At 39.5% G+C, this 24,078-nt stretch overlaps 1 protein-coding gene across 1 annotated transcript in view; it reads left to right on the plus strand.

Moving 5' to 3' along the window:
* LOC146320936 (dolichyl-diphosphooligosaccharide--protein glycosyltransferase subunit STT3B-like) overlaps positions 1–24,078 on the plus strand; it is a 102,453-nt gene that overhangs the window by 35,821 nt on the left and 42,554 nt on the right. Inside the window, exons 2-3 of the mRNA XM_084725892.1 lie at positions 20,978–21,086; positions 22,959–23,246. Coding sequence (XP_084582018.1) covers positions 20,978–21,086; positions 22,959–23,246 — 397 coding nt within the window. The remainder of the gene's footprint in view (positions 1–20,977; positions 21,087–22,958; positions 23,247–24,078) is intronic.

Genomic DNA, 24,078 nt, shown 5'->3' on the forward strand with positions numbered 1-24,078 from the left:
TCTTTGTACAAATGAGAATTGACAGCATACACAAACATTTTTGTAACTTTTCTTAAAACATTGAATATTAAATCACTAACATTTTCTCCAACAGTGCTCCAGGTTACTGCCAGGACATTCCCTCCTTCCTACTTTTTTCTCTCCCTCTCCACAGTTTCCTTTTTCCAACCTTTCCACTCCATTCTTCCACATTTTCTTGCCCTCTTTACCCTCTTTACTCAGGTCCCCTCTTCTTTCCTCAACTTTGTCTTTGTTCTGTTCTTGGAGTACATGGCTGCTCTTAATGCATGTGTGTGTCTGTGTCAGTGCCATTGACTTTACTGTTATAGGTGTAATGCTGCCAGAACACTGCCACTTTTTTCTCCAAGTGAAGAATCTGAATATAGGTAATTTGTGTAATCAGTTTTTAAAGCACTTGAAGATCCATGTGCATGTCATCAATTGACATTCAATCGACAAAAATGACTTGCAGACGCAGCAGCACTGGCCGATCCATCGGTGCATCTTTAGTGGCAAACTGTTGAACTGAAATGTAGGCCTACAGTAAAAAAAAAGATAAATAACAAAAGAAGGGAAAGTACCCATGAATCTTGTGGCACTTTCCGCCTGGCCTAAGACACTCACTTTGAGAACCGTTGCTCTAGAGTAGATGTAAGCTGCTCATGAAGCTTTTTCTGGTTGAAATAAGTCCGTCTGGCTGCTGTACACTGTGTGCTTGAAGAGTCAACAACTCTTCTGGAGCACAGTTTTTTCTATATATTAAAAAAGCTGCAGTGCTAATTTGTGTGTGTTCTTGTTTTTAGAGTATTTTTTGTTATATCAACCTGTTATTTTGTAAAGTTAGAAGAGGATACAGGCTGCTGCTGAAGTGAGCTTATGGACTTGCACTGTTGTTGTGTGCACACGGTGTGGTCAGTAGGCTCTTATTATTTTGCCAGGGGCTGTGTGAATAGCCCCTGCTTCATCAGAGTGGTGTGTGTGTGTCTGTGTCTGTGTGTGTGTGTGTGTGTGTGTGTGTGTGTGTGTGGTAAATGATAGTTTGCAGAGCTGGTCTGTCTCATCTCCTATGATCTGCTCCTAAGGCACTCAGATGTTTTGAGCAGCTGGTTGGAGAAGCAAAGCAACTCCTCATTAAATAATCATCATGACTGCAATGGGCTGTGTTGTTGTTAGGCTGTTAGTGCTTCTAACTGACCAACCAGAGCTGACGAAAAAAGAGCTCAACCAACCCTGTGAACTGGACTTTCATTAAGGAAAAGCAGTTATGTAAACTATGTAGTTCATGAATTTATTGTGACTACTAGAGATGCACCGATCGACTGGCCAGAGACAGGAACTGGCTGGTTTTCAGCGTGACCGGCCCTGACCGGTGACCGGCCGGTCAGCGTCACATATCCAATTCTGTGCCCGTCATTGACACACACGTGTTCTGCATGATGGTCACATCATGCGCGCAGCAGACAAACTGACCGTGACGTCAACACAGTGCTGATGACAGCTACACACACTCTGACACATGCTTGCTTGAAGCTGGTGTCAGCGACAGATTCCAAGAACAAGATAAAGAGAAGACAGACAGTCTACAACGAGACACAGCAGCTGACAATGTCGCAAAACAGCCGTAAACTTTGTAGCTCTTCAGGCTAATGTTAGCCAAAATCTCACCTCCTGTTCTGGCTGAAGAATAAACAACCTGTGTTGATGTGTCTCCTCAAACATTTTCTCATCCAGACTCATTTAACTTTTGCATCTGTATTTCTCATGGCTAAGTTTTACTGCAGCAAACTGTTGCACCGCGTCCATCTCCGGTTTGTTTACATCTGCTTCCACAGGAGATCACATGAAATCGTGTCCCGCGAAATCCCACGAGTCATCACATTCAGCTGATTCATAATCTTAATGTAAAACTATAATAAGAGAAAATTTAAATAGTATTTAATGATTATTTTATAGTCAGTGTCTTATTATGAACATCTAATTTAATTTTTACAAGAAAAGTTGCAAAAATCAGAATCGGCCAAAATCGGAATCAGCTAAGAAAATTGCAGTCGGTGCATCTCTAGTGACTACACATTTAAGTTAGATGTTCCCACAAACTCTATTTTTGAGTACTCTGTGTATGCATACCAAAACTGGACATCACTTGAAACTGTTGAGGTCATAAACGTTTAGAATCAATACGGTACAGAACTTTAAGCTTCTCTAAATCCTCGCTGCACCGTCATGTACGCTCTCCCCCCCTCATATTGCTGCCTCAGGACTTCTTTCTGACTAGCTCCAAAACTCCAGAAAGACACATTTCCTTAATGCATATTTGATAGTGTCTCCTGTCCAGGGGAGAGGCTCTTTCAGTATGTTGTGTCAGGTCTCCAAGCTAACCAGTCAGCAAGGTAAGCACTTCTGGGAGGCTGATGTGTGTCCCTTCGACTTTCCTTCATAGATCATCAGGGCCAAACATATGCCCACTTAACTTAAACTTGACTGTATATCTTAAGTCTTTTTCACTGGCGTTTGAGGCTGTCTTCTACTTTCAACAGTGTTTATTTTTCCTATCTGCTGATTTCCATCTTATTGATTTAGAAAAAAATGTATATATTCTCCTTAGGTCTGTCAGTGCAAAGCAACAAAATGTCTCTGTTACACAGGCAGCCCCGTATGCTGAGCTCCCTGAAAGTGAGCAAATGCATAGTGGAGAAAGGGGAGGGAGAGCAGCCAAACACCACTACCACTCTGTGAAGCGACTTATCAAGTCCCATCTACAGTGTGTAATAAAAGTTTGTCCTCTGTTTGGTAGGATTTAGGATAGTTTTCCAAATCTGAAAGAAAGCACCTGCTCAGATCAGGAGATGAGAGCCCTGTGTCCTCACTGCTGTCTGTTTCCACATCATTTCTCCTCGCTTAGACTCAAACTCTCGAATCAGCCTGTCTGCTGTGTACGTGTAAATGTTTTCTGATTTCTGTTAAAGGAATAGTTCCAACTTTTTCAGGTGGGGTTGTATAAGGTACTTATCCATAGTCAGTTTATTACCCTACAGTAGATGGCGGTCTACATGCCCCTGGTTTGGCGATGCAGCAGTACTGAGGAGTAGGAAGCTAAGCAATGAACTTCTGTTGACAGAGTCGGCACCAAAATGTATTTTAGCCACCAAAAAATCAATATCCATTAATGTGAACACTGCACTGAATATTTTCACCACTTTACCTTGCTGTCAGATGGCCCTTTCCCTCAGGAAACTGCTGTTATGTAAGCCATTTTAACCTAGAAGAACACAGGAGTTACTGGTGTGCTGCTGCCTCGATTGGTTTGTTGGTGTTATTGTGTGGCCTTTAGTTTAGTTCAGATTCACCAAAGTCACAGAGTAACGCAAACAAGCTGACTGATTGAGGCAGCAGTAGACCAGAAACTCACATGTTCTGTGAGGTAAAATTACTGTTTTTAACAAAGGAGTATGGTTGGGCAAGAGAGAGCGCAATATTTGGCCAAAATAACCATGGTCAGTGTCCAACTGGAAAAAGCTCTCTCATGGCAAGGTTAAGTGGCGAAAATATTCTAAATAGCATACAATGAAACAGATATTTATTTATTTTTTCTTTTAAGGTGGACCTCTTGAAGTGGCTAAAATACAATTTGCTATTCACTCTGTCCACAGCAATACATTTCTTAGCTTCTGTGCTGGCACTCCCACTGCTTCATCAAACTGGGGACGTGCTGACCACCATCTTCTTCTGGTAACACACTATGAATAAGTACTTCACACATCCCCATTTCTAAACTATCTCTTTTAAGGATATTGTTTGTGGTTACATTGTTTTTTTGTTTTTTTCATTTTTTTTATTTCATTTTTTGACCTTTGTTTTTTTAGTTACCTCAGGTGTTTGAAAATTAGTTTGAAATTAATGCAAATGAGGGACAAATTTTATGGTGCATGGTAGCAATTCCAAGTAGGGCTGCAAGTAATTATTATTCTCATTACTGAATATCCTGGCAAATAATTTTTGATCATTATTTTTTTCTGAAAAAGTGCATAACAGTATTCCACAGCCAGTGCTGACATGTCTGAAAAAAAGATCTTTAGTTTACAGTCGACCAACATAAGACAGGATTTTTGACCTTTTTTGCTTGAAAATTACTTTTACAATCAATTGATTATTAACATAATTACATTTTCTATCACTTAGATAAAACAACTAAAGGTTTCAGCCTCTAATTATGAGTATAGGTTGAATTCAGCATTGATTTTCTTAATCAGATATCTTTTTAAAGCTGCAGCAGTCAACACTTTGTATGTTGATAATGAATCAAATGTAATTTGAAATGGTTAGTGAGGAACATGGAAAATTATCATCCAATTCTACAAGTCACTACAGGACTTTGTAGTCTCTTTTTAGCCCTTTACTGCCCACAAAGTTCCTGTGGTCCAGGCTGAGCCTCTCTCCTCATCATCATTGTGTATAACAGTAGCAAGCAGCTATTTTCAGCTAACAGTATAATAAACTCACTATGTGCTACCTGCCGAGCACCAAACGGCACACAGACAAAAGTTTGACTCACTGCTGAAGATAACTGAGCATTTAGTGACTAAAAACACAGTTTTTTTTCCCTCAGGAGTTGTTGTTATTATTATATATTAGACTTGTATTGGCCAGAAACATGATTCCAGTTGGCTGATGATGTTGCTCTGTGCCTGCTGGTTTGTTCTGGAGTTCTTCTGCCCCCTGGTGGCTAGAAATTAATCAATGCAACTTGAGCTGTTTTCTTCTCAGACTCCTCAGTCACCCTGCTGGACACCATGCAGATATAAACTGTTCATTGTGGTGCGGATTCACTTCAAAAACTCTACTGGACTCTGTGCTTTTCTATAAGGAAATGACAACACTGATACAAATTTAACAAAGTCATATTGGCTGGAGCGGTGAACAGTACAGATTGATGTAAGGAATCAGACGGATGAGATGAGGGGACCGGTGACCACACAGCTACACTCCTTCTTTTTGAAGGTTTTTTTTCTCTTTCTCATCAGTTTCTGAAATTGACCTGAAATACAGAGAATCAGACCATGAAATAGGCTACTAACTCAAATGACTTTTTTGAATAGGTTTTTTGAGGTGTGCTTGGTTTTAGCCCACCCCAACAAAGGACCATTTGGCAGGTGTCGCATAATAAACATCATTCACCGGCTTCACTGTTTTTAACTTGATTCTGGAGTTGACTCTGTAACCTGCCAATAATGAGCCCTGCTTTTCTTGTCGTCTAAGTCTACAAGCCTGTATATAGTAGTGGTGTCCTGATCCAATATTGATATTGGATATCGGTCCGATATCAGCCAAAAAACGAGTATTGGATTTTATCGGACTGCATCTAAAATCTCCGATATAAGTGCTCCGATAAGCAGTCCATTTTCCACTCCAGCACTTCTATCCATAGGTGACTCTGGTTGCTGACTGTTGTTTTCTGTTTGAGTAACATCACTTGATCAAGCCTTTTCTAACATTCCACACTACAAAATAAGTAATAAAAGTATGTATGATTCGTGCTGATATCGGATCAATATCGGTATCAGCCAATACTCAAGGCTGCAATATCAGTATTGTATCGGAAGTGAAAAAGTTGTATCGGGACAGTATATAGTGTTTGGTCTTCCACAGGTACCAGCAGCTATGTTGGTTTTGCTTTAGAAGAGATTTAAAGCACCTATTCTACATAAATGGCACTGCTGTGAGCCCCAGATCACTAATAAGTAGGGCTTAGAAAATTTTGTGCATTTTCCTTGAATGATGGTTGAACAATGGAGAATTCAATGAATCATTCATAATTAATAAGATAGAAGATGGATGTCATCTTTTTCTCTGTTTGAGTTTAATTTAAACAATTCTAGCTGCAGTTTTGTGAAATGTTAATTTATGAAACGCAAACACAACTCATTTACTCTATTTAGAGTTTTAAGACTGGACTCAAACCAACCGACTACAAGATGAATTATGACCATAAAACATTTGATTCTGAGCAAAAATAGAAAACAGAGAAAAGGCAAAGGTACATAATTATTTCAAGAGTCAAGAACTACCCTTCCCACAATCAATTGCAAATGATACCTCTTCTTCTTAAATGTAACTTTTGTCATTATTATAGTGTTTATCCTGTTAATACAGTTGTTGTAATATCTTGAAGTTTGTGTTGTGTGTACAAAAATCATATTCACTGCAGCAAGACAACAGTTATGTTAGCTACATAACTAGCCAGCCTGCTAGGGGACCTACCTGTTCACAAGGGCGGTAGATATTTCCATAGCAACAGTGAGCTCCACCAGTCACAAACCTCGTTGTCTCACTTTAGGACTGTAGGAAGTGTGGTACTTCTCCATGACATCAGCCCAGTTTGGATGTTTTTACATTATAACTAATAATCTAATCGCATTTATTATTTAATAAAGGACATTTTTTAAGTTGTCATTTTCCTTTGTTTTTTACTATAGCATTAAATAATACCTTGTTAACTTTTTGGTGTTGTTTATGTCATCTCTACCGGGGCTTGATTTTTCTCTCTCCCCAGATAACTTAAGTAAATTTTCTTTAGAGCAGGCCCTGAGGTAAAATATAAATTCTATAATTTGCTTCTGTTTCTTGCCACCTGTGATAAGGTAGCTTCTCTGTCCCTTTTGTCCCCTGCTGCTGCCTTCCCTCGCAGGTTGTACCTGATTTAGAGAATGAATGAGGGTCACCACCAATTATGATTCCTTATCTTGTCTGCAGCCTCCTGGGTGTAAACTGAACAGAAGGTTTTGAGGTAGATTTAGTTTGGAAATTGTTCTATCTGATATCTCTGACTTATGGAAATCAAGGGGATGTTGTTTGTGAGTTGTGCAATTGTTGGTTCATACCTATGCTCACCCCTGGGTGTTCATTTTTAATCAGCCAGTCGTACTCTGGTGCAGTCATCCTCATTGTGTCTCATTGCCTGCCCCCGTTTACCGCAATATAGGATTTGTGGGAATTTGATGAGACATCATCAGATTTTAATAAACGCTTTTGTGTGCGGTCCCCCTCCTCCCCTGGGCTCTAAACCGGCTTAGTTTTCACTCTCGGGCTCTGACTTCCACACACCTCCTTGACTCTACCTAACTGAAAGAAACATGGGATGTGGGAAAAGGTTAATCTCTCACACCGCACGTTTTAATTTCTCTAATTAGTACCAAGGTTTTTCATATCCTCCATGTTGACAAATTAGGATTCAAACATTACACAGCAGTTCAGTGCTGTACCAACTGAGCTACTTGGCCACCCATGATTCACCATTTTCTGGCATTTTACAGACCAAACAACTAATCGATTAATTCAAAAATTAATGAACAATGAAATTAATCACTGTAGCCCCAGTTATTGCATCTCCTGTTGAGCTACTCAAACCTTCTGCATGGGGAGACTAAGACATCACATCAAAATACGACCAATCTCATTCACCTCCCTCTGTGCTTGATTTTCTGCTCTGATCAATCTCTCTCCCTGTCCAACATTTTCTATCCCTGCCTTTAATTAAAATCTTGAACAGTTTTTTGCTCCTGGGTCCTTTTCAAGATCAGTTCCATTTCTAAGTGCTGTTGTTTCTTTAATGATACAGAGGTGCAAACACTTGTGCTGTCATTGATATTTTTTAATAAGCCACATTACACATTTTTATTGCATTTCCATTTCTGTTGCTTTGAGGCATTCTGTGCCTTGCTTCTTTCCTTCCCCGGCTCAACAGCCTCAGCTCACACGCTCACTCTTCCACTGGGGGTGAAAAAAAATCAGTTGTGGGCAAAGTCACGATTTTAGCAATAATGATTTTAATTTTTAAAACACTGAACCCTTTAAAATTAATTGGTTAACTGTAACCTCATTTATGTATTTTTCCATTGCTAAGACTGGACAAAACAAACAAGCAGAAATGATGAAAAGTTGACAGATCTATTCGGTTCATCTGAATAAAAACAATTAATCCTGGTCCAGATCAGAGCTTTTGTCAATCAACAAAAATTGAATTGACAGTTTTTTTGATAATTGAATTAGGGCTGTACCAAATGTCATTCCTTTAACATTCAAAGCTATTATTGATGTTTTTGAATGAAACTTGAGTGGCTAAATCCAAATTCCAAGAGTCATCATTCATTAGTCTTTTTTTCCAAGTTAAATCAGCTTTCTGTAATGACCATAACTTGCAGTTTTTGTCAGTATAAATATAATTTATAGTGCTGTCAGACTGCCGCTGGACTGTTCTCTGTACCTGCCTTCCTCTGTGTACGACAAGCCGTGTATCAGACAGTTTTTGAGCATAGTGAAAATGTTGTTTTTGAAAGGCTTAACACCAACAAATATAGATTGAAGCAGAATAATTTGTTTGATGGAGACATTTTGTGAACATTGGAAATGATTACTTCAATTTTTTTTCCCAATGTATTTTGACTTTTGGACTAAACAATGTTCTGGAATTATTCAAAATGTTTGGATCACACAAGTTATAAACAATCCTGCGTAGTCACCATTGGTCTTTACCTGCAACTGTGCAGGATTTGACATAATTCATGGCCCATGGCCACAAAATATTACTCTGTGGTCACCAGATATTCCATGTAAGTGGCCACATGTAGTTGCATCGTCATACTGTGAGCCTTTGCAAACATGATGTTATGGTTCCAGAAATATTGTGATTCCTCCCGTGCCTTTTAGTTCAAGTTTCTACAAAAACAGTGAACAGTACTGGTTGCTGGCTAATTGCTGATATGGCGGGACTACTGACATCTGAGTTTTCTAAGCCTACAGAAAATGGCAATGAAAATTTAGGAGTGAATACAAGCAGGACTGTAAGTGGCTAAAATATAACAAATGTAAATAAGTAATATACTGAGGGTGTGTGTCACCAGTTTCCTCAAATAGACATGAAGTCTAGCTCATTTTTCAGTGGAAACAGTGACCTCAGGAAACACCACATCACAAGTCATTGTAAAAGTGGACAACACAAGTGCCACAGTTAATGAAGCCTGTCTGAAGTTATGTTAAACTGCATTTCTGTTTTTTTTTTGTTTTTTTTTTTTTCTTACATTAAATGTGGGCCCCCAAAAATCTACTTTGGCAACCAAATTTAGGGTCTTGGTGGCCCCTTCAGATCATTAGCGTCCTTTGTGTCTATGCAGTAGCACAGGGTTTAAACAGAATGAATAGACATGCAAAAAAAGAAAAATAAAAGAAAAATAAAAATCCACACAGCATTTGAATACTGATTAAGAATTTGCATTTCAATGTTATGAACAACGGTTGGAAATCTATCTTAGGTAACAGTGACTTGAATATCTTAAGGTTTTGGACCGTCAGTTGGACCATACAAGCAATTTGAAAATGTCACCTTGGACCTTTTCTATATTTCATTGACGACACAATTCATAATTTAATGGAGAAATCCTACCTATCCCCACTCCTGCTCTCTATTCTTTGCATCCCTTTTTCCTGTACTTCTCCACTAGCCTTCTCTCCCTCCTCCTCCTCCCCTCTACATCCATTAAGACTAATCTCCTGTCTCCTCCTTCCTGTTCCCTCTCATCTTGTCCTCCTCCCTTCTTCCTCCCTTTACCTCAGTAGCTTTCACATCTCGACAGAGCCCCAGAACAATGCAACAGTTCACAAACAGAAGAGGAGCCACCCATCTACTATCTTCATGGACTGTGAAATTAGGTTTTGCTTAAAATGGGGGCCGGTGGAGTCGAGAGATGATGAGAGTGATTTAGGGGATTGTTGTTTGCAGTTACGGACAGATGGAAAGGCAGGAGAAAAGAGCCTCATTTTTTTCATGTATGGTTGCTCCTATCTCATCAAGCATTCAGAGAGCCCTGACCACTTACACAACACGGCTGCTTACACACTAGCACAGGCCAGATAGTCCAACAAAAAAAAAAAAAAAAGCTATTATAGTTTCTATCTTTTTTTTTTTCACCCTGGGCTTCTGACCCCGGCCCACTCCTCTCTGAGCATGTGGCCAGCTCGCTCCAGCGTGGTAAAAAAGCTCAGTATATTTGAGCCCGCTGGCCCTGTAACCTCAGCATCCAGTCCTGTGATGGCATGAAACTGTGGCTGCCTGTGCTAACTCACTCTTCCTCTCAGGGATAATACACACGAACTTGACTTTGACCAATGCCCTCTCTGTTTGTCTCATCTGGACCCCATGCTGTGCTAGTTAGCTGAATGGCTCTCACCAGACACAGCTTATAGCTATGCAGTGTTCTGTGTATTACATCTACTATTAAAAAATAAGTAAAGTGGGTATTTTCCCCATGTGCCCAGGCTCAAATATATTACTATTTTTGGTATGCTGCGAAGCCCTACACAGGTAGCCAAGTTACAGGTATTGCACTTAATAGTAAATTGACTCCTCCTGTGTTTTCACTCAGTGTTACACCTCCCAGTGGGGGTCATTTTGCTTCTCTGCATTAATACAAGGACACAAAAATTGTGTGAGTGGCAGCAACTTGTTTGGCAGACAGGGCTAGACAGGCTATATATGAAGTATGGATGATAACTGATACTTGATCATGTTAATAATACACATATATTAATATATAATATATGTATCCAGTGCCTCTTAAACGTACTGTATGGTCTTCAAGCAGTCACAGTTATGATTATCTTTTATGAAATCTTTTGGGTATGATAATTGTGTTGTGGCAATCGATATTGTGACATTGCAAAATTAACACATTTAAATAATTGTGAAATTAATCGTCCACTGTTTTGATAATCGATTAATTGGTTTGAGTAATTCTTTAAGAAAAAAAATGGAAATATTTGCTGGTTTCCTTACTGCTTTATGACAGAAAGCTGAAAATCTTTGGTTTGTGGGCAAAACAAGACTTTTAAAGGTGTAATTTTGAGCTTTGGGAGACACTGATCACCATTTTTCAGCATTTTCTGACATTTTATCAACTGAACAACACATCGATTAATTGATAAAATAATCACCAGATCAACTATGAATATAATCATGAGTTGTGGCCCTAATATGAACCTAGTAGGGGCGGCCCCTGACTAAAAACTTTCCTAGCTGATTAGCAGTCATTAGTTCAAGACATTGGTTGTCTAGTCCACTGATGATGTAAATTTTATTATTTGAATTTATATTTTATGGGCCACGAAGCGAGCTGCCTGTTAAATCCTAACAACAAATGTGTTAATGACAATACATACATACAAGTCTTGTCGTTCAGAACATGCAATACATAAATAATGTCCTTCAAACTCACACAACTGCTTCATGCTTTATGTCCCCTCCTCGAACTGCTGTGTCTTCGTCGTCCTCAGAGTCCTGGTTGAAGCTGTTGTAAATCATCTCGGTACCATATTCCCAGTGGCCAAACTGGCCTCCACTGGTCTCGGAGGTTATACTGTCCCAGTGTAATAGGACAGCCAAATGACCTTACTAGCTAATAGCAGCTACAACATTATTAGGAGCAGTGCACTTGTTACAAGAGAAAGAGTCTGTGTTGCAACAATCCCAAGCCCAGTCAGGCATAATGACAAGGAATGGAATGAATTTTGAGATGTTTTTTTTTTTTTCCTGTGACTGATGGGTTAATGAAAACTTGGCTGCCCAAGACTGTTCTCACAACTGACAGTTAAGTCAACTATTAGGGGGCAGCCATGTGGTACAGGAAACATCCGTCCGGGGTGGCAGTTGGTTGTGGTGTGTGTAGCTGCAGCTTTCTGTTCACACCATGGTATCTTAGACAAATAGTCGCTGGCTGCTCCATTATTCATTACAATAAAGTTAGGGGTTTGAAGGATTGGATGGGGTAAAGAGACCAAGTCGGTCTCTGTCACAAAAGCTGCAGAAAAAGATGCCTCCCTGTGTTGTACAATCACATTTACACCTGGTGTTGAAGTGTGTATCAGAATATTTTGTATGGGCAAATGCATATAGAGAGTGGTGGTCTGGTTTGTCAGCATTTTATAGATCAACAATTACTCAATAACTTAATAAAAAAAAATAACCAATACAGGTTTTTCCAATAAAAAGAAGTGTGTCCTCTTTGTGCAGTGTAGTCATATAATTCAATATTTACTGAGCCACATGACATTAGAACTATTGAAAAAACTATTTTTTATTCAAATACATATGTAAAATAAATTAATTATACATTTGCGATCAAAATGGGTGAGCCACATATGAAGCCTGCAATTCCTTTCTTGTTTTAATATAATTTCAGAATAAAATAGTGTCATAGTATCCTGGTGTGCACTGCAACTTTGATTTTATGATTTACAGGCATTCATTGTTGCCCTGTTAAGTGTTAGTTTGCGCACTCTGTGTGTCTCTCTGTTTTAACTTTCCCTGTCAGGATGCATAACGCTTTCTCCCTTTTGGGAATTTTTTTGTGTAAATATGTTTTCATTCATGCCTTTTATTTGTTTGCATATCAGCCCCTGCATTCAAACTGTTTAGCTGTGTTTGTGCGTGTTGGAAACGTGCAGTTAGTCTCTTTGATGCCGCCTCCTGTTACCTCCTCAGAGCTGTGTACTTAGTTTCAGTCCTCCTGTGTCGGGCTCCCACACATGCCATCCGAAACCAGCAGGGAGCACGATCACCCTGCAGAGGCAGCCGTTACCCTGCCTGTCCTTGGAAGAGATAGTACTATGGGTCATTAAAAGGTGATGCTGCCTTCAGTTTGGCTGCTCTTTGGCCATCTGCCATGTTTAAAGATACAGTGGAGCAATTGTCAGTGTGCACACAGGGAAGAGAGACGGGCTGGCAAAGGGCTTGCAACCAGAAATGATAAGGCAGGGTGGTAGCTGCCAAACCTGACGTCATCCTGTCCTGAGCAGATGACCAAAGACATCAAAAATCTAAAGGAAGATTTTAATGCAAAATGGACTTGCTCTTGATCTGTTTTGGGTTTTTTTTTGCCTTATTTGAGACATCAATGATTATCACTTACATACAGCCCCAGCCTCACCACTGCACTGCAGCATTTTAAAATCACCAAAAGGTGATTGCTCAAGGGGATGAAGTGGCCTATTGTCCTGGAGGAATTCATGTACACACGTGAAGACAGAACTGAGTTTGTGTACTTACTGTATGTATGAATGTTCAGCTGTGAGACATGCGTCACACTATGAATAATTTTCCATATGCAGTGGCAGGCTGCAAGTGTTGCCATGGTGATTAGTCCAAATGATGCTTGCATTTTTCTTTTCCTTCACCGCCTCAGTGTCCACCCCCTGGGGGCCAGGGAAGGTGTTGCAGTAAGCACACATGGGGCCTGTGGTAAAATAGATTTACCTCAGTGCAATAAAGCTCTCAGCTGTGTGTCTGAATTATTTAGACTTTAATTTATCCTAACATTTATTTACCAAATGACAATCGGCTTAGAGTGATTGGTGTTTTTTCTGCAGCGCTTTGCTTCCCAAGACATATTCATATTGGAATGGAAGAGCTGGATTTGAGGCTGGATTTTGTACAAAATCTCTCATGCATATGCCTTTTCAGCAATAAATTAAAGCGAAAAACTGTAAAAAAAAAACAGCAAATTGTTTTCTCTCAGTGGATTTGAACAAATGGCTATCTAAATATACTCCAGTCTGCACTAAAGCTGTTAGCTAAAAGTGAATAATGTGTCCAGCTAATACCCGTGCTGTACATCTTATATTTATTTTATTAGTTTATCTTCCAGGCATCGGGATGTGCCTGACATAAGTAGGACACTATCTGCAGGCCCATTCCGAGCATTATCTTGCGCTCTGAACTCCTCACCTGGTTTCATACGAGTCTTTCTTTGACTTCTGTTTAGGGCCAATACAGGCCACTATTTAAATGTATTTAGAATAGTGTTGATCTACCACTGATCCACTGGTTCCTTGTCTCCCTCTACTCACAAACAGCTACTCTAGCACCTCTTTTACACTCCTTGAACTTGACAATGTTTTGTTGTTTCCATTAATTCCATCAGCTGTCTCACTTTTAAGACCGCAGTTAAGCAGCTCACTTCCATCTTGAGTGAAAGTCTTTTCGGTTGTAAGTTGCAAACCTTGATCAGGGGCCATGAAGCAAGAAATTGAAGCTCCAACTTGGATACTAATTTGCTGGATTACACTTTAAATATATAAATCTTTGATGCACACAAGAAAAAATCTCCAAAAGCCCATTTCCATTTAGAAACAAAGCTGCCAGCTCTATCAGTTTGAGTTTTTGGACGCTAGGAGTTCAAACAAATCATTTGCTTGCTTGACTGAGTACATTAAGAATCCTGCAGTGGATAACAGCACGAACTGTAGACCACGTGGCCCTTCATAAGAGTGTAAACTGCCTCAGATTGAACCACCTGAAACCACAGTTTTTCTTTGTTTCCCTTTGGGACTTTTGCCTTTATTTGATAGGATGGCTGTAGACTGACAGGAGATGGCCTAGGCTAGGGGTATTCAACTAAAATTCAAAGTTCCAGTTAGAGAAAACTTCCTAAAGCAAAGGTCCGGAACATCATAATGTCTAACTTGTGTTATGATTTTAGAGTGATATATACTGAAGTAGTGTCGTAGTGTCAGGGGTGTCAAACTCATTTTGGTTCAGGGGCCACATACAGCCCGATTATTCTGGTGATTAATCAAGTAATCAGACAAGAAATATTGCGTGTTCTGCATTTTTTTCTATTACATTACTTTTGCTTTATTTAAGAACAATGGTAATATATAAAAGAGAAGTTAAGACAGGTCTATTAAATGAACAACTATAATTTGCTAAAGTAAAAAACTACTTTAGCACAAAGGTAAAAGTAAAGGTAGTAATGTCTGCAGAAACCACAAACAGAAGATGGAACTAACTCTTTTAACTGAAACAGTCACCAGAATGTTTTGTTAACATGTTAAAATCACAACATTTTTGTTCTGGAGCAGGACAGACGCTCCCAGACCCCCAACAGGGGACTGGTTTACCAACATGACACCTTTTTCTCCTCTTATGAGTTTGCAGGTCTGTATTTAGTCATCAAAAAATAACAATAAGAATACCATTAAAGTACAACAACAGCAATAAAAATGTAGATTTTTCAAAAAAGGAAACGATAACTTGCAAAATTTTTAAATTGTAATTAAGTAAAAACACTAATACCACAATGTGAAAAAACCTAAGTAAAGAATGTGAGTATTTTTTCCATCACAGCAGGTCAGTGATCAGTGTTTCAGTGACTCTCTGTGGATCAGTGAATAGTGTTTTATTTATGGTAAAAACATAGACACCACGACATGATTTTCTATTTTTGGAGCTGCGCACCCTTTTCAGTCGTGTCTAGAAGGTAACTCTTTATTTGCACAACTCTCGCGAGATTTGTGTTCGTTATTTCTACTAAAATAATCAAACTCGCACGTCTTTCACAGGTCTAGGGTTCCCTTCTAGAGACGACCCTCTATGTCAAACTACAGACAGCAGACTGTCTGTAAACAGCACGATGTTACACTCTGCAGTGTTTCACACAAAGACTTTATTTATGTGGACACCCAGGTTTGGTTTGTCACCAGTTTTGGCATTTTTATTTTTTTAATCAGTCCGAGAGGATGACGGTATCAGTGATTGATTAGTGATCAGTCTGTCCTCCTCCCCTCCCTCACCTGTTCACTCTGCTATGAGAAGGTCTGAAAGTTTCTCACAGAGAAACACAGACTCTCCTGTTTTATGTTTAGGCCTCCTTATACAGTTGTTTAATTTTATAAGTGCATCTGGTTGGTGTCGATGTCATTAACCATCACGTTAGTTTCTGTTGTAATAAACTCTGTCATTAACAACAGTCTCCTCCACACGCAGCTTCTCTGCAGTTGGTCTGTGTGTTTCCTGATCAGATAAACCAGCGCCAGAAAGACTAGAAAAGTTGCGCCAGTTAAAATAGAAGCGTCCCGTCAAAATTTAAAATCTCTTAATAATTTATTGGTTATTGGTCCGGGTCCGGACTCGGACCGCAGTCTGTCTATCAGGGACCCCTGGTGTAGAGAGTGGGGGCAGGCTGGAAACAAATCCATGACTGCAGCTGTGAGGACTCAACTGAGTTACATTTATTTATTTGCATTTTGTTTGTTGGTGATTGGTTTTGTTACCTGCAGAGCTAAAGGAAATGCATGTGAGCTGAATATCAATGGCGCTCCACCAGCTAAACCTGTTCTCAAACAGGGGTCATTGAACTGAAAAGTTTTCAGGTTTATGCATTTAAAATATCATAGACTTTTTTTTTCATAATAAAAAAATCTGTAGCTTGTAATAAAGACCTTTATAAATGCTTATCCTGCCAGTCAAGTACATGTCCCCCATTTATTGTGAAAAAAGGCTCTCTCTAATGCGCTATGTTACGCTGGTGGGGGGTCATGCAGTTGCGTGTGTGTGTTGCATTGCCAACAGACCTGGAGCTTGTCTGCAGCTCATCTTGTATACAACTGGACAGATCAGCCTGTTATTTTTTGTGTGCCTCCTTGACTATATGCTGTAGGACCTCTGTGAAACACAATTTTTGAAAAACCTTTTTTGTGTCTCCACACTGGCGGCTGCTTTTGCTTCAGGCATTATGTTTAAGGGCCACCTCATTCTTATGAACATGATATCTCAAGAACACCTTGAGGGAATTTCTTCAATCTTGGCACAAATGGCCACTTGACTCAAGAATTAATTGGTTAGATTTTGTGTTGACACACAAAAATGTTATTTAAATAATTAAGTTACAGTTGCTAATCAAAATGTTGGCGATTATAAAGGGGTTACATCCAAATATTCTTTTCAGGTTGTATAAATGAGATCTGCATTGAGTGCACTCTTCTCGTCTATCTTGAAAAGGCTCCTTGGCTGAGTCAAAATTGAGAATGTCTGATCCAAGTATGTCTAACACTGATTATCAATCCTATTTATTCAGATATTTTGGACTAGGATAGGAAACTGTCTAACATAGTTGCTGGAGAAAAGGATTCATAAATGAAGACTTATTGGACAGATAAATTCACTAGCCACAGCTGAAATGTATTTGCATATGTATATATATTTGTTTGGCGGTTGGAGTTCATGCTCTTTTCTGGCTCAGGAAAGGCTAGTTAGCTTATCCCTGGCAAGTGTACACATGAAAAGAGCATTCCTATGTTTTAATGAGCCTGGATCCCATGGGAGTGACAGAATTTTGCTTCCTCAGAGACTCAGGCTGGAAAGGGTTTAAGAACCCATCATCCAGAGAGTCAAGTGTGGGTGGTGAGTGTTTCTTCTGTCCACTGGCAGAATGCATTAGGATACTGCAGGCTTTGTGGGACTGATTGTGAGAGGAAAAAGAGAGACATTCTGTCAGTCCAGGCAGGAATCGGAGCACCAAAGACCCAATGGATTCTGTGTGTGCGTGTGCGCGCGCGTGTGTGTGCGTGCGTGCGTGCACTGCCTCTTTTTTAAATCAAATGACTGAGTCCCCAGAGTGAGCAGGAACACCCGTGCACGAACCCTCAATCTAACACTCCTAAGGGGGTTGAGCGAGCCATATGCTGCAATCGCTCCATCACATTCCTGTTTTTCATGGAGGGACAGTTTCTATTGAGCACTTTAATACTCATGGAAAAGCTCAGGGGGCAAGAAGACTAACTGTGTATCAGCTCAGTCTCTGTCTCAAGGTAATGGGCTGGATGCAGGATTTGTACAGTAGCAGCACTCTTATCTACCAGGACTATCTAATTACAGACAAGGCTGTAGTTGGGTTGTTCCTCTGAAAGCTTCAGTAGCTGTAAACAAGTATTTGAAATGAAGACCGCCTGAAAGGACTGAGAAGTAGTGAGAAGGTACAGTGTCAGGAAGAAAAGGCTAAAAGAGCCACTTGAGAGTTTTCTCCTGGACATTCTTCTTTTCTTTCACCAGTCCAAGAGAAAATGTTACTAAAAACTTTTGTTACTCTGCTGTTACCTGAGATCAGAGTGGTTTGTGAAGGTGTGGAAGAGTGATATTTGTGTCAGTTAACAGTAATTGGTTTTTCAGAACCTGAATTGACACGAGCTGACTTCAGTGAGAAGATCTAAATGTATTTATGATCTCTCCTCCCCTCTCAGCCTTCCTGAATTGCTTCTGGTGTTTGAACTAGAGATGAAATGGTTTGAAAATTTCATATCACAATTATAGTGTTCAAATGTGCTGAAAATGATCAGAAAGTACAAAATCATTTCATCAAGTTTTAACTTTGGTTGATGCAGGACAGTATTTGAAGGTAAAGGCCAATTTTATTGTCACATTATTACACAATTTTATTATTATTCTTATTACACAATTATACAGTATATAATGTATCCTGAGATTCACTCTGCATCCTAGTATAGAGTGCTGCAGGAATGACTTCTGAAACCTGGAAATGAATTAGCTTATTAGCACTTCCCTCTTCTCAGTCGTTTTTTGAATGCATTTTTCATTATTTGCCTGAAATAAGGTCTGTTAACACAAGCTTAAGAGATTTTCATAAAATATGTTAGTACATACCCCACTCTTGAATTTTGAAGCATTTATGTTTCTTAACAAAACTAATGAGACCACAGTGGTTGTCGCAGACTTTAAACATCATCATGCCAAACACTATTCATTTAGTGGAGGGGGACATTGAAGTCACGCAACCATGGTGTTGTTCATTTATAGTCTAATATTAGCTTTTTAGTTCTGGTGATTGCATTTAGTTGCAGTTCTACAAAAATCCCATTGGTTTTTTTGTGGAGGGAACCAGAGCGATGCTAACTTCTAACTGTAATCTATCTATTATAGTAATAAAATAAGGCCTGGCTGTAACCTGGAGCACTTTTGGAGGAAATGCAAAAGTTATTTAATAGTCAGTGTTTTATTGTGAACATCCAATTTAATTTTACATTAAAGAAAAGTTCCAAAAATGTTTGCGTATTCTGTTCATTATTGTTCTTAGACTGAAAATCGGAATGGGCCGCAATCAGACTTGGTGGGTCAGACCCATAACAAAATTGGAATCGGCCAAGAAAATTACAATGGATGCATCTGTGTTCGCGGTGTTTGTTGTTATCACGTCTATAGCACCCACATCTGGCAGCTGCTTGCTAGCTGTGGCACTGATGCTGTCAGGATTTTCTCTTCTCTTTTCATGCCTGCTATAACTTAGTTAACTAAGTTGCTCTGCAGTTTCTCATGTTGATTTTATTTCATCAGTTCACCTCTATGGTGCTGTGACTTTGAAATCTTTTCCGTGCTGTGACTTTGTTGTGACATAGTAATATCTTCCGACCTTGCTCATAGCTGAGACTTTGAAGTTTCCTTTCTTAAATTTTCTCAGTTCTGCAACGTTTTAAATTCTGTTAAATGCTCCAAGTTGAAGCTTGTTTGATGTCAACTTTTCTTCAGCCTCCTCATGGTACACAGTGCTTGTACTTTTTATACTTTGCACTGCTGCTCATGAGGAACACCTACATTAACTTGTCACAACTGCAGGATCGATTTTCACAAGCTATTCATTTGGTATTAGTTCTTAAAAAAAAAAATTTTAACAATAAAATTATTTAATGTTTGTGCCATGACATATTTGGCTGACCCGTTTCACATGACTGTGGAAACCCATGAGAGCAGAGGATGGTCACACGCTTCCACATCAAACTTACGAGAGTTTAATACATCCATGGAGGGTAGCAGAAAGGAAGCTTAATGTGGTGTAGTGCAACTTTTCACCTATAGATAAACACATAACAGATGCAATATTTGTAACAAGAAAATGCCACGCAGCAGCAACATGAGGAACCTCTTCAAACATTTAAAACACCCTGAAAGTTAAAAGGAGTCCAAACAAAAACAAGAAGATATATATCTACTTTATTATGCTGCTATTACAGTATTTCTGTAAAATACCAGCCTTTTTTACTCTTATTAGCACAAACATTGCATTTAAGTGTATTCATTTTAAAAATTACCGGTAGTGACAAAATTGTGATAAAAAGTATTGTTATCAAATCAAAAAAGTTTCATCATCCATCCCTAGTTCTGATTATGTTGAAACCCAGGATTAATAGATGTGTTTCAAGCAGTAGTAAAATTAAAAGAAGATAATGTAGATAATGTAAGATTGAATGTTGTCAAAAAATATCAATACTGAATATTTGATATGCTTTCAGTACTTTTTTCTCAAGCACATGTGAAGAAATTGACAAATAAAACTGACTTTGACTTTGACTTTGACTATTGATACTTTGATACTTTTTTGCTGTCTCGTCTCTCTGACAGTGAATTGACACACACGCACACCGCTGCAGTGCCCACATTGTCTTGCCTCCTCCTACTTGCTCACAGTGCCGTCTTCTTCTTGTCACTCATCTTATTTGCTCTGGTTGAATATACTATCTCATGTTTTAGTCTCAATACATTTATCTTTTACTAAATATCAAAAACCTAAAGTTGTTGAGTCAGTTTTTCCCTATGGTAATCGATACTGTATTGAAATGAAAAATTCCAGTCTTGTGATGACACCAAGAATTATCTGTACTTAATTTTCGGTAAAATCAGTTCATTTCCTCTCACGTTTTTGTGGTTGATTTTTGCTTCCACACCACAAGTGACAACTCTGCTTCAAACTGGACCAAAGCCCTCCTTTTCAATAAGTCTTGGTTGGGCTGTGTGGTCTGCTTCAGAGTTTGATTGATGGCTTTTACACCAGCCCAAATGAAACCAAACCAAACTGACACATGTACCAGAGTTTGCTTGAGTCATGCCATCAAGGTTTGATGCAAAAGCACCTAAAGATCTGAGTCTTTAGGTGTGAGGATTTTTTTGCTTTAAAAAGAATTTTGATGAGCTCTTTGTGGAAGGTTTATTGGCTTGGTTGAAGTTAGTCTTTCTGGTAAAACCCAAAGCCAGACTTGCACTTATTCACTTCAGTGAGACATTAATGTTGTCTGTATCTGCTGTGTTCGGTTTTGGTTGTGTGCTGTGTCTGACACCCTCCTCTCTGTCTCTGTCATGATGTTGCAGGTTCAACTACAGGTCGACTCACCATCTCACCACCAATGGTTTCTACGAGTTCCTCAACTGGTTTGACGAGAGAGCCTGGTACCCTCTGGGGAGGATAGTAGGGGGCACGGTGAGTGTTTCTCATGCTGTGTGTGTTTGACTCTGGAGGTCGGGGAGGGATTGTGCAAGCGGGTATAGTTCTGCCTCAGCCCTATTCTGTCTTCGTCCTTATTTCTCAAGAGTCACATTACTGTGATGAATCTTCAATCATCCTCTTAAACTCACTCTACTACAGGTCTTACACACAGACAGACAGACACACACACACACACACACACACACACACACACACACACACACACATACACACACACACACACACACACACACACACACACACACACACACACACACACACACACACACACTCGGCAAGCATGGCTGGATGGCTGAACAGCTCCTGGGGGAGGCAGGGAGCACTCACACAACACAAAGTAGATCTGTCTTCATAACAGCTAAAGAACAGACAGACGGGGGTCACTTTTAACACGTCATTACGCTCCTCTGTATATTTACACCCCTCTGTGAGATCTCTCTGTATGGGTTGATGAAGGAAGAACTAACTGTTGTGGGCTAATGTCTTCCCCAGAGTGCACTTGTGGACATTCAGACTAGCTGACAAAACAACAGCCTTAAGGATGTTGTTTTGACTTTGAAGCATCATATGACACTTGAAAGAAATAAAGGACAAAGACGAGTCTCTACTTAAAAGAATAGTTTGGATTATTTGATGTCATCAATGGTGGCTGGCATACCAACAGTTTGGAGGAGAGAGAAGTACAGAAGTTAACCACTCTACTTATGTGGGCAGGATCAGTAATAAAATGTAATTTAGTGACCTAAAAAAGAAACAACACCTTTCAGTTGATTTTTGTACACTATATTTAGAATATTTTCACCACTCTAGCTTGCCATCAGACAGCCCTTTTTTGACAGGAAACCACAGCTATATGAGCCAAATATTGCTCTATCCAAAACCACCAGGACGTTGTTGGACTACCGCTGCCTTGATCTGTTAGTTACAGGTAGACTTGGAGAGAGCTATATTTGGCTTATATGACAGCAGTTTCCCATCAGAAAAGGCAGTTTGACAGCAAAGTATTCTAATTACTCCAAACGGAGGTGCCGGCCAGCATCTACTGTACAGTATATGCTATTATACTATTTAAGAAGTTGTACTATTATACAACCACTTAGTCCTATCTTTATTTGTAGTGTTTTCTGAAATACTGGTTAAACATTTTTGCACTGACTGTATTCTTAAGGGTTTGTGTAAACTGGAGCTGTCAGGTAGTAATATTTTTAAACAGTCATTATCTGAAGATTAAATATAATTTTTCATTGTGGAGACAGAAATACATGTTGACAGCAGTACCAAGCTGGAAACAACACCTGAAGTTTCCATTTTTATTCGACTAGCTGTTGGCTTTCTTCAGCTGTGCTTACCTCTGCTTTGCTCTCATTCTCAATATAAGGAAAGCTCAAATATATTTTTTCCAAAAACAAGTTGCCAGATTGTTTGGCGTGCAGAAACTTCAGTACCTTTTTTTGTCATCAGAACTTTGGTGTTTGAGGTAATGATGCAGACTGGCAAAAGTACATTTATTTTCTGTCCAATAGCTCTGCGCGCTCGCAACGAGCTTGTAATGTGATTTTCTTTTTCCCCCACTACTGTTGCATTGCTCATTCAAACTGTTAATGATGGCATTTTGCAGTCACAGTAGTGAAACGATGTATGAAGCAGCATTTTCAGTTGTTCAGAGCTCTTATTGGCCTGTCGATATCGGTGCTCCTCTCATCTCATCAACATCACATCTTGTTTTGGCTAGTCAGACTTTATTAATAACACTTGACTCTTGTAAAATTTTTATATAAATTAGATTTGGACTGCCTGCCTGAACAGAGCCCTTATCCTCCTCTCTGTTTCTCCTTCTTCTTGCAGGTGTACCCTGGTCTGATGGTCACAGCTGGCCTCATCCACTATGTGCTCAACCTGCTGCACATCACCGTCCACATCCGGGACGTGTGCGTGTTCCTGGCTCCGGTGTTCAGCGGCCTGACCTCCATCTCCACCTTCCTGCTGACGAGGGAGCTGTGGAACCAGGGCGCTGGGCTGCTCGCGGCCTGCTTCATCGCCATCGTCCCCGGCTACATCTCCCGCTCCGTCGCTGGCTCCTTTGACAATGAGGGCATCGCCATCTTTGCCCTGCAGTTCACCTACTACCTCTGGGTATGCCTATACATACTTTATTAGTCCTCCTGTAGTCCTGACCCTCCATTATGAAGCTATTTATAACAGTTGTTTTTGCTTTTTTAGCTGGCAGTTCTCTGGGGAATAAAGTGAAATGGTCAGACTGCAGTACAAAACTAATGTCTTTTTCTAACAATGGCTTTAAGCTGCAATAAGCGCTATTTTTATATTTACAAAAAAATCAAATGACTGTGTAATGTCAAAAGTTTTGTTGTAGTTACAATCCCACAGAAAACATTCTCTGTCCCAACCTTGAGTCTGATATTATGTTAATTTCTTTCAGTGTTCTGCTTGGGAGGGGTCACTTTTGCCAAACCATTTAGTAGCAAGTCTTTTTCAGTTGACACAGAATAAACTTTGTACTTTAACACTGTTTAAAAGGGCTAGTTTGGATTATTTGAAGTGGGGTTGTATGAGGTTCTTATCCATAGTCAGTGTATTATCTACAGTAGATACTGGTCGACACACCTCCAGTTTGGAGAAGCAGAGAGCAGCACAGTTGCTAAACAGTGTACCCACTTAAAAAAAGTACTGTCTAAAAAAATCAATATCAGTTTACATGTCTGATATATTTAGTACTTTTTCACCACTTATCCTCACCATCAGTCTTTTCTGATGGGAACCTGCCGTGATAGAGGCCGAATATTGCTCAGATTCAGATTAGTTTTCCAAAAACGGTGATTTTACCTCTTGTGTTTGCTCCCTCAGTTTGTTTAATGTTTTAAAAGGTTACTTCAGATTCACCAAAGTCACACAATAAAACAAACAAATGAACAAATGAACTCTTGTTTGTTTGAGAGTGATATTTGCT

The sequence above is a fragment of the Lutjanus erythropterus genome, chromosome 9 (genome assembly GCF_056507025.1).
Source record: "Lutjanus erythropterus isolate fLutEry1 chromosome 9, fLutEry1.hap2, whole genome shotgun sequence".
NCBI lineage: Eukaryota > Metazoa > Chordata > Actinopteri > Lutjaniformes > Lutjanidae > Lutjanus > Lutjanus erythropterus.